General features: G+C 35.9%; 1 protein-coding gene across 4 annotated transcripts in view; it reads left to right on the top strand.

The window, feature by feature from the left end:
- btbd11a (BTB (POZ) domain containing 11a) overlaps positions 1-12,374 on the top strand; it is a 131,245-nt gene that overhangs the window by 102,519 nt on the left and 16,352 nt on the right. For all 4 annotated transcript variants that reach the window (XM_077234638.1, XM_077234639.1, XM_077234641.1 and 1 more), the window contains 3 exons: positions 7,470-7,677; positions 10,348-10,500; positions 11,417-11,582. In XM_077234638.1, the coding sequence (XP_077090753.1) occupies positions 7,470-7,677; positions 10,348-10,500; positions 11,417-11,582 (527 nt within the window). The remainder of the gene's footprint in view (positions 1-7,469; positions 7,678-10,347; positions 10,501-11,416; positions 11,583-12,374) is intronic.

Below are 12,374 nucleotides of genomic sequence, written 5' to 3' on the forward strand. Positions count from 1 at the left end.
GTGACTTTGTTCTGAAAAAATTTTGTTGGTGGAGTAAAGTTGTACATAAAGTAACTAATATATTGATTTATTCAGGAACAGCATAAATGACTGAGTTATTGTCACTGAAATAATTAGTTAGAAAACTTTGATTCTTTCAGGAATGAAACAAGTGACTGTCTTCATGAATAAGTGATTAATTCAATCACCTAAACAATCCTTCAACAACATGCAACAGATCTGTTGTGACTTTGTTCTGAAAATGTTTTGTTAGTGGAGCAAAACTACATAAAGTAACTAATCTTGTGTCTAAAATGTAAGTTACTCAATAGTAACTTCTTATTTATTGAATTGTTGTATAAAAGCAAAACCACACTCCTGATTCTAGTGTAAATGTGCACAGATGAAATGAGACAAACAGTTTGTTCAATTAAATTACAAGTTATATCTGTCATTAGTATACAGTAACTGCACTAAGAGTGTGTAGTTATGGTCTCCCAAGTGTGGTTATTTGTTATGGATGTCATGTTGTAAATGTACCCATAGATGAGACACTCTGTGCTTCTGGCCTCTGGGTGATGGATGTTGTGAGTCGCCTTTGTTAATGGCGATAAGACCTCAGCTAGATGAATCATGGCCCGCAGTGATAGTTTGCTTTTATAATTCCGGTCCACACTGCCACATAAGGTGGATGAGGCAATCATCATTCTCTGGAGGATTCAGTATGACAGCCTCCAGAAAGCATATGCATACATAAACACACTGCATAATTTTGTTTGTGTGCGTGTGGCTTTTAAATGAAGGCACCTATTTCAGTGACACATTTGCTGACTAGTCAGGCATAACCAGTGATTCACCGGCCTTGATCTCTTTCAGATTGCCTCGCTGATGGATAGACCATTGTTTACTTTGACCTTGAAACAAAATCAGAATCACTGATGGTGAGAGACCAATTTTTACCAATAAACAAAAACTAAAAAAAGTAGAGAAATTTGCATAGAAAAATAAATAAATTGTTGCTTCCCATATAATTGTTCCAGTTATAGTTCACTCAAAAATGTGCATTTCAAACCCAAATGACTTTCTTTTTTCTGTGGATCAAACAAAAATACACAAAACCTGATGATGCAATTAGTGAGACGACAACAAACCGAAACTCCGGACGATTCTTCTTGCATGTGTCCGTTTTTAATGCGTTTTGACTGCCGTACAGTAGAACATGAATGACAATTGAGATCCTACAGTGTGACATGGCTGACAGCAGGGATCATGTTCGTACAGTCTGACAAGCAACAGTCATAAAGGACTATTAGAAACCATACAGTGTGCAGCCAGCATAAGACATGACTAATCAATAATCAGGGATTTATTTTAATTGTTTAAACATTTCTAGGCTATGTCTCTTGTATAAGGTGTCTCAATAAGGCTGAGGAGATTGTCTGACTCTATAAATGCCATCAGTGAACACTCATGAAATAAACTTCAAAGGGGCCGTGCTTCTTTGACACTGAAAGGGCAGGAAAGAAGAGAAGGGGACACACTCAGTCATTCAGCTTTGGCTTTGTCCTTTGGCGTCTCTTTGAAGCTTCAGTTTGTGGTTCATCATTATTAGATTGCATCCTACTTGAGATTCAAATCATTGAAGGTCACTTTCACTGATGGTTTCCTGTTCATATTGAATGGTAATCTGTTTACTAAACCCACTTTACTTCCCAAATGTGACATATTTCAATATTAAAACAGGATGTTCAGTAATATAAGCCGGGACACATAAATTTGTCAGAAATTGATTGGATCGTTAAACATGGTAGTTGAAAAGTAAGAGGGCTGCTGAATTGTCTTCTCCCTTAAGTAATTTGCATTGGAGAATGAAGGTAGATCTTCTGTGTTCATTTTGCACTCGCTTACCTTCAAAGATTCCCTCTTTCAATATTATGCAAAACTATATCGCAAGAAATACAAAAGTGTAATATTATAGCTCAATATCGCACTTGGCTGAGTGGATGGGCTCGCAGGGCATCTCTGCGGCATCATATTCGACGGGGGCGTGATCCGTTCCTCATAATTACACCTCCTACTTCAGCATCTGCTGAAGGGAGAAGAGAGGGAGTTCCTCCGAATCATTCTTCATGATTAATGCAGGTGTGCCTGAGAGGCCTTTTGGGAACAACCGGAGAATAATTACTGCAAAGTATAAAGACGTGAGCATGCCTCCGCTCTCTCCCCTCATCTGACACCCTCCAAGCTACACCAGCCGCCAAAGAGCTATTAGACTAGAGAAGGCCATGTAGAGGATCTATCATTTGGGCTGCCTGTTCCTCTGTAGCAAGAGAAATGGGAAGTAAAGGGGAATTTGTGGATCTATAATTGGAGCAATTTCAAAGCTGAATCACGCCCAAAAGGTTTGGGTTGAAAAAACGGGAGCCTCTGTTGGATCCTGGTAAAGAGAATGTACCTCCTTCCAGGAGAATGAGGTGTCTGACTTGCCTGGATATGAGTGCCAACTTTCCCATCTATCAGCATGTGTTTTGGAGCCTGCTGTGTGTTGATTATTATTGCGTAAACTAGATATAAAAATGTTCTGAAGAAATTAGCTGCACCCCAATTCAAAGGCTGCATCCTTCGAAGGCAGATTGTGTCACAGCAGCGCAACGAAGGCTGTCCCAATTCATAGGTTCCTTCGAATGCAACCTACAAATGTAGAACGAGCATTGGAGGATACAACAGATCCTTCGCAGCCTAGCCTACCCCAGAATTCATTGCGCTCTCGAGACGACAGGATTTTTTTTTTTAGAGAGAGCGAAATTGCCGCATTACACTTTTACGTAATTCAAGTGTTGGGTTTCAACTTACATATATATATATATATATATATATAAACTTTATATATATATATATAAAGTGGTTCAAATGATGACTTGTATCTTACTAAGATGTGATTTTATATAGATTATATTCTTTTTGTTATATACAATGTTGGACCACATATGATGAACATATTAGAAAGTTTGTGAACCCTGGTTTGCAGTTGCTTTTCTTTTCTTTTTTCTTCTTTTTTTGGTTTTAGCTGTAGTTTTACTTTTAGTTTGTCCTTTTCATTTAGTTTAGTTATCACTCTATGACTGTTACTAGTTTTTAATAGTTTCGGTTTTTATTTCAGTTTTAGTATATTTATATGCTGCTGACGTTAGTGCGTTTAGTGATATTATTTAAATATTTTTATTGAATAACTTACATTTTCAATTAAAATAATAATTATCTATTTAATAATTATTCATTTTTAACTTTGCAAGAAGTTTTAACTTTAAATTTAACTTTACAATTAGGTCTCCTTTGTTAACAGTTGATCCATTAACTAACAATAAGAAATATATTTTTGCAACATTTTTTTACCTTTGTTAATGTTATATTAATAAAAATGTTCACGGCCATGTTAGTTCACAGTGCATTAACTGCATAATATTCTTTGTAAAGTAAAATTAATTTTTACTTTATTTTAGATAGTTTTGTAGTCATTAAATGTATTTTAGTTTGTTTACATGTTTACAAATGAATTATTTTTTTTATTTCAGATAACATTTTTTTTTTAGTTTCATTTTAGTTTTTGATAACCATAATTACACTGATTCTAACTTATATAGAATTGATATATTCAACAGAGAAGATTAATAGAAAAATGAATTTACAATTTTACTCTCCATTATGTTGGATATAGTGCATCTTTGTTGATTAGATTTAATCATGATGTAAGTCTCTCCATGGTCCAGAGCCATTGGCCAACTTTTTCTTAGTATTTTGACAGAACCGTCATATTTTGTGCTGACGCCATATGTTGTCTTCTGTAGAAAGGTCAGCGGCTGTAAAGCTCAGCAGCGGTGAGAATGAGTGGTATGCAGAGGTCTTTTACACTCCTCTGGTCCGCAGCTGTGCTCCTCACACACCCACAACCTCCAGAGGTGATTCACAGGTCACACTTTAGCTGAGCCAAACTCTCACTGAGAGCAAGGAGAAAAAAAGTGAACAAAAATTTGTTTGCGATCAAACTAAAATCCGCAGCCCCCCTGCAGCACCATGCCAGACCCCCTGTTGAGCATCTAACATGTTACTTGATATTTTCCATGAAACGTAATTATATAACATAATTAGTTGTTTTTTAAATAGGACAACACAATAATGCAGTATTTTTCTAGAGATTTGGTGTGCTCTTTGAATTACAAAGATTTAAATTCTGCCCTGGCTGCTTTTCGCTGATGTTTTAGCTTCTCGTCTTCCTTGTGCAGCTCCAAGTCAGGGATATTTTACCTTAAAGCAGCAGAAGCCAAAATAGAATCTGGTTCATGGAGAATGTACAATGTTAACACTAACTCCCAGGGTGTACAGTGGTCACACTGGAATCAAATCCTTTGTCATTCTTGCTGAGAGAGTTGTTCCCTTTTGCACGGATCGGTGCTGAATAACAACAGCGGCTCGGCTGCATAGTAGCTGCCACTTCACTCCTGCCTCACACACACACCGGTATAATCTAGTGAAGGCAAGCTTCAAGTGAATGGTGCTTGGCAGAACTTGAAAGACATGTTTCAGACCATCTGGACAGGTGATGAAATGTGTGGTTCTGTTCATGAGCAGTGGAAAATGGCAGTCTTCTGATCATGGTTTTTAGCAGATATTCATACAAGGCTTGAGAGAGTGATTTTATATTCCTTCGCATCTTACTCTCAAACTCTGTACTTTCTTTTTTTCTTTCTTTCTTTCTTTCTTTCTTTCTTTTTATTTCGAACAAAAAAAAGATACAAATAAAATAAAATATAAAAATACAATAAGTATATTGCAACACACCGAAAGAAAAAAACAATATCTATAAAGTATTATAACAATAATTACAATATGTTTGAAAAGGAGTGGGATGAAGCAGAAGCTTATTAAGAGTACAATAATGTTAAACTATAAATATATATACTTATAATAAAAAGGGGGGGTCACATTATGGAATAAATGTTTTTCTCAAACACGTTGACTCATCCAAAAACAAACTCCAGAAAATTCAGTTGTCAGACACAACTGGAACTTTAAACGACATAGGGTTCTGTGGTCAGATGAAACTAAAAACAGAGCTTTTTGGAAGCAAACATGCTAGATGGGTTTGGTACACACAAGGATAAAAAGTACCCCATGTGTACAATTTAATATACTGTTGGATTTTTAATGTTGTGGGCATATTTTTCTGCTGGAGGTCCTGGACTTCTTGTTCAGATACATGGCATCGTGGATTCTATCAAATGTCAACAGATAAAAAATCAAAACCCGACGGCTTCTGCTAGAAATCTTATAATTGGCCGTTGTTGGATCTTCCATCAGGACAACGATCCAAAACAAACATCAAAATAAACACAAAAATGTGTTACGGAGCACAAACATTTCCCCCTTACTTTCAATTATTTTACTTCAATGAAATGGGTAGATTTTTGCACATTTTTTTGAATGAAATATCAAAAGGATAAACAATGCAGATTTATTTTTTACAGCCATTTTTTATCATATTTACCAGGGGTGCCATTAATTCTGACCACAACTGTATATCCGAGTGAAACAGCTTCTCGACCAAAAAAAATTTAGAACGGGACTTGAATTTGTCCATCATCAGAAGAGAAGAGAAGAGAAGAGAAGAGAAGAGAAGAGAAGAGAAGAGAAGTGAAGAGAAGAGAAGAGAAGAGAAGAGAAGAGAAGAGAAGAGAAGAGAAGAGAAGAGAAGAGAAGAGAAGAGAAGAGAAGAGAAGAAGCCGCTGCAAGTTATTTTGATTAAAGATTACGAGGGCACATGAATTTTTAAAAGCATGTAATGATGTATATGGATAAATCATTTATAATAAATACTGCAATATTCCATAAAAATATCATGGTGACGTTCTTTTTCTCACCATAGGGTGAAGTGTCTTGTGTGGCTTGCAGGGTATTTATACATTGGAAGTATGAGATTGATTTATTTATTGTTGATGTAAATGAAAAATGACACGTATTTTATTTGTTTATTTATTTATGTATTTATTTTGTGCAAAAAATGTCATAGTAAGTTGATATATCCCAATTATAAAATATATCCATCATGCTCACATACAGCAGCTCCTACAATGTTGTACACCTTGTATTTGTCAATAAATAATTTTTTATAAAAATATATTTAGCATTATATTTACTAATATACATTTAAATAAATGTAATACATAATTTGTTACTTTACTCATTACTTGGAAAAAATGTAATTGATTATATAAGGCAAGTAACTCCCAACTCTGCTCTCAAATATTCACTGTAACTTCCACACACAAAAAAAGCTTTTAGGGAATATTAAAAATCTGTGCCTGATTGCCTTATTTAAACCAGCTCTCCTCAATAAAAATTGAATGAGGGTTGTACTTGGAAAGAGTAGATTTGCCTTAATAAGAAGGCTTTCCTTTTGAAAATTCGCAAGGCCATTATAGCACAGTCATGCAGATAGCTTTGTGCAGGAGGTGTGTGTGTGTGTGTGTGTGTGTGTGTGTGTTTGAGAAAAAGAGAAAGAGAGAGAAATGGAATGTTTGTGTGATGGCGGGTGATTTTCACCAGCTGCTGCAATAGTGCTTCATCCAATAAAATTAAGAAAGCAGTACACATAGACATGTTAACAACTTAAGGTTTAAAACAGTGTGCAGACTTCCTCTTACTCGCTTTCTCAGTAATTGCGGTGTGTGTGTGTTTATGTATGTAAATGAGTGTGGATGTTGTTCTTAAAGAACCAATTAAATTTTCCTTGGTTTTGCCAAGATAGCTCAGTGATTCATCCCAGATAATTTGATCAGTAAAGTCAATCATTTCAGTGTTCATGTGAATAAATAATAGGTCCCAATGACTAATAATTCTGTACAGGTGTTCTCATGTGGTCAAACATATATTTTTTTTAAATAACAGGTGTTTATAACAGGTGTTTTGTTTATGTCTTTTTTTTAATGTTTTTTGTATGTATATATGTGTATATGTGTTGTGTGTGTATGTATATTCAATTATTTATATAAGTTATATTAAATTGTTTATGTTATTTTTTTGTTTCTTATATTCAATATATATATATATATATATATATATATATATATATATATATATATATATTATACACATAAACATATTAGCTTAACACATTCCTTGTTATGTCTACCAAGTGTATTGTTTTTTGTTGTGTTCTAAATTTTCACTATTATATTTAAGGTTTAATACAAATATTGTGACATTTTGACAAGTTTCCTTACCATAAGATGAGTGAAATCTCCTGTGACCCCTGCACCAGATTTGAGTGAGAAAGGGAAAAGGTTGTCATCCTGTAGCTGCCATTTCCTCCTTTAATGAATGTCTTCCTGTCAAAAGCCCGAAAGTTTATTTGATGCGAAGCTGCAATCTTAAAGATGTCTTTGTAAAAGGAGATTCCCATAAACTCAACCGCATGTCTTTACTGCCCCCTGTAGGTGACCTGGTGTCTCGTGCCATGCATCAACTTCAGCCTCTGCACATCAAGAACCCCAGCAATGGAACGCCCGTACATGAGAACCGCACCGGCACCGTGCACTGGGAACCGGAAGCCCTCTACACGCTCTGCTACTTCATGCACTGTCCTCAGATGGAGTGGGAAAACCCTAACGTTGAACCCTCAAAGATTACCCTGCATACTGAGAGGTATAGATGTTGTGCATTAGCACCATGTTTGTCACAATAATAGAGTTAATTAAGGCAGCACAGGATGTCATGTAAAGTTTATGTAGATACAAAAATCCCAATCTAATATTTATTTGTGGTCTTTGCTAATGCAAGCATCACTGCTATAATTACTGGCTAATTATAGTTATTATAAGAGTATCATATAGGCTTTTGCAGCCACCCAAAACACCCAAGCAACTGCATAAAACACCTCTGCAGTGTTATACAGCATCAGGTGACGTGGTACATGATGGTGGCAACATTTTTTCAAGATGACCTTTAAGACTATTGACACAGTCAGGGCTCAGGGAAGGCAAGGAGAACGGGATTTACACTTCATCTTGAATTTCCAGATGCAGTGTTTTAGCACAATGAAGATACAGTAGAACGCTTGACTCCTGTTGGAGGAGAGCGTTAATGGACTGTTATGTTCAGCATCCGCTGCATCTTGATAAATCCATCAGGACATCTCTTCCCAGGCTGCCCCACATCACTCAGATGTGATAAAAAGCCCCCTTCCAAGGACCCTGTGGGACGCCCATGCAATGCTCGCCAGAATCAGGAAGCTGTCTGCTTCCCCAGAGAGGGTCTGCTCTATTTTATTCATTTCTTTCTTGGCCTCTCACAGAAGAATGAGAGAGTAGAGGAAGAAAGAGAGAGCGAAAGATAAGAGAATAAAAGAAAAAAGAAAATAGATGGTAGGTGAGGACAGGAATAATGAAAAGAGATGGAGAAAGAAAACAAGAGATCAGAGCGGAGGAGCGTCTGGAGGTGTTCAGGGCTGTGGCTTTAGATTGCAGGCTTCAGTCCTGTGGACTTTTGTTGATGTGCTCAGTGACATTTCATCAACCTTTCAGCATTCCTACTGTAGAAGAATAATACACCAAGGGCACAAACACTCATATACACACTGTAATTATCACCCTGTTTTGTCCCACACACTGTATTGCATAATTTCCAACATTAAATACACTATACACTGAAAGGGCTGTGAAATGTACTTGCTGGAAACGTCTATCCTAGATCTTGAAGACAGTTAATTGATTTTTTTTAATATAATAAATGTATGTGTATATATATATATATATATATATATATATATATTGCAACAATAAATTATATGCATGGGGTCTTTTTCATGGGGATTTTCTTTAAAAAATATAATTTATTTCAAAACAAAAAGTATGTATTTTTTTCTTAAATGTTTGATGTGATCTTTTTATTGTACTACTTCCTTAGATTAAAGTACCAAGCTTCCATAAATCAATGGAATATATCTCGGCAAAATATTTATGAAGACTTTGACATTTTTCAAGAGACCCTGAAGTGATTTTAATAAGAAAACTCACTTCCTCTGGTCAAAGTAAAAAAAAAAGAAAAAAAGGCTTATTTTCCAACCCGATGTGGCTTCACTTTTAAACTCCAGACTGGAATGAGAACCACGTCCTTTTCCTACAAACATTTCTTCAAAGGGAGGGGAGCGGAGAAGCACATTATTCAGGCAGTGGAGAAACAGACAAGGGTTTGCGGTTTGTTTGGACAAAACTCAGATTCCTGGCAGGCTTTCTTGCGGTGGGTAGGTGTCCGGGGAGGAAGAGTTAGGATTGTGCAAAGCTAGCTGTTAGATGCAGGTCACAAGAAGCACAATTATATGAAAATGGTTCAAGGTGAAGCTTGATGGTTTGTTTCCCAATATTTCTAGGGTTAAATGCATCTTTTTCATTTATGTCCAAGTGCGTGCAATAACAACTCGAAAAATGTTTTCTCTAATTTGGAAACTATGATAACATGTTTTGTCCCACACATTGCATGCTTTTTAGCACAGAGGGGTGTGTGGAACAACTTTGACACAAAGACGAACAGATAATGTTGTGTGGGCGGACAAAAATGATGAAGTCATTGTTTTTTCATACTTGAAAGCCATAAACTGTGTGCATTTCTCATATAGTCATATTATATCTGTCGCCATTGTTTAATGTGTATCCACAACAACCTGACAAGACTCTAAACTTATTTAAACAGCAGTAAAATAATCTAAATATGCTCATTGGAAATGCTTGTAGCAAATTTTCAACACAGAGAATTTCATGGTCATGATCATGTGACTCACTGCAGTTGAGTCAGCTTCCTCATGTTCCTCAAACTTTGCCCTGTAAAGAATAGTTTTGAATCATTTATATGTAAATGTGATGTTTGGCACATTGAGAAAGTGTGATGGAAGCACATTTGCAGCCTTTTAATTATATTTTTTGAATTCAAATTCGTCTGTTGGAATGAGAGTGTTTTAAGTAGCAGCTTGAGTGTCAAATTTTCTTTTTCTGACTGAAAACTTGTCAGTTTGGTAACAGGTCTTTCATATTCCGCCACACTAATCAGATGAAGCTTAGTGCTGGTAATTATTAGCAACTGAAAGCTTATGATGACTTCTTTAATGTATCCAGAAATTGCAAAGGTGATAAGGAAACAAACGTACGCTGACAGTGAAAGGTTTGGACGCACTATACTGAATTTGTTTCTTATGATCTTAAAAACCTTTTGATCTGAATTTTGATTCTTAAATAATAGGAATGAAGTTTGTTGACAAAATAAAGTATGAAATCAGTAAACTGCTTTTCTCATATCAAACATATCTTTCTTCTGCCCCTGCAGGCCGTTCCTGGTCCTGCCTCCACTGATGGAATGGATCCGGGTGGCCTTGGCGCACACAGAACACCGCCGAAGCTTCTCTGTTGACAGTGATGATGTACGTCAGGCAGCCCGACTGCTGTTACCCGGGGTGGACTGTGAGCCGCGGCAGCTGAAGTAGGTTTGGAAGGCAACGCCACTTCCATACATGCACAAACACACGGTCGGTATACAAGCTATGCATGTAGAATGCCTTTATTAACAGTTAGTCATTCTTAGAGGAGAGAAGGACACACAAACACGTAGACGCACACACAAACACACAATGTACTCTTACTGCATCGTATGAATTGCACAGGGTATTGTTAACTTCTTGTGTGGATTCAGTTTCCTAGTGACAGACTCTGAAGTGCTATGTAAATGGCTTTTTACATGGACATAGTAATTTTGAGGAGCACCTTAACAGATGCCGGTTAACCTGGCAAACAAATGTTTCATGTCAGGGCAACAATCTTTTAAAGTGAAAGTGGCTAAATTAATAACCATCTCTTCGTGCGTGTGTGTGTGTGTGTGTGTGTGTGTGTGTGTGTGTGTGTGTGTGTGTGTGTGTGTGTGTGTGTGTGTGTGTGTGTGTGTGTGTGTGTGTGTGTGTGTGTTGTCTTTCTTCTGAGCCTAGTAACAGTTTCTTGAAAAGAAAATGTGTTAGGCCTATATGAAAGAAATAAAAATATATTATATTATAAATAAAATATTTAATAATCATAAGATTTTTTATATATAATAATATATATAATGTATTGTATATATATATAGGAGTATATATATATATATATATATATATATACACAGTATATATATATTATGTAATGTAATACATAAATTAAAACATATATACATTACATACATTTTAAATAATAAATGAATTAAATATTATAAATGTATATAAAATAAATAAGAATTATGAAAGAATATATAATAAAAACATACCTAATTACAAGCTGCTAGGCTGAATCTAATTAGTGTGGCAGAATATGAAAGAACTGTTGTGTGTGTATAAAAAAAAGTAAATAAACACTTACCTTTTATTCAACAGAGCAGATGACTGCTTCTGTACCACAAGGAAACTGGACGCTGCATCCACAGAAGCAAAATTCCTGCAGGACCTGGGCTTCCGGATGCTCAACTGTGGACGAACTGACCTGGTCAAGCAAGCAGTCAATCTGCTCGGCCCAGATGGCATTAACAGTATGAGTGAACAGGTGGGCACTGATATATTCACACACATCACACATTTTGTAGCATTCATGTACTTTTCAGGCCTGAATATACTAGATTATAGATTTGCACCTTTATATCTAATAACAATAGAATTAACAGGAGATAATATGACCTTGAAAGTGGCATTATATTGCAATTATATTCACTGAAAAAATATTCAAGTCAACATGAAAGGGGCCTTTGCAACCCATTTTACTTCAGTAATGTGACATACAGGGACCCCAAAAAGTTCTAAATGTCATTGCATTTGATACAGAAAAAATAACAAGTGGCATTTGCACTTTTTTCTGAACTAACAATGAAAAGAGGCTTTGTGACACTTGGACAAAGGAAGTCCTTTTGAAAGAAGAGCAAGTTAAATGGGTTCTCAACTGCTGGAAAAATGGGCTTTCAATAAAACTTAGCTGTCTATACAGTAGAAAAAAGCTGATTTTTTTTTTATTGGTGCTACCTGACTAGAGAAAAAAGGATGCTGTCTTCCCTTTTGACAAATAGTTATATATGGCTGGTCAATACCGCCTTGCTTGAGTAGGAAATGCTTCTTAGAAAACTTTTAGTCATAATGGTGTCGAAAAAGCTGTCAAAAGTTCGCCGGATGACGCATTTTGCTGACAAATAATGATGAATTTCTCAGTCCAGGTAACACAGAGAACGAGTATATACACTGTTAATTTGCATATACTACAGACTATGTAACAATAGAAACGTGTGTTAAAAAAACGGAAAGTTACACCCATTAAAAAGTAAAAAAGGGGGGAATGATGTGCACTGTT

Source organism: Siphateles boraxobius, unplaced genomic scaffold (genome assembly GCF_051911475.1).
Source record: "Siphateles boraxobius isolate OS27281-9 unplaced genomic scaffold, OSU_SipBor_1 19, whole genome shotgun sequence".
Classification (NCBI taxonomy): domain Eukaryota; kingdom Metazoa; phylum Chordata; class Actinopteri; order Cypriniformes; family Leuciscidae; genus Siphateles; species Siphateles boraxobius.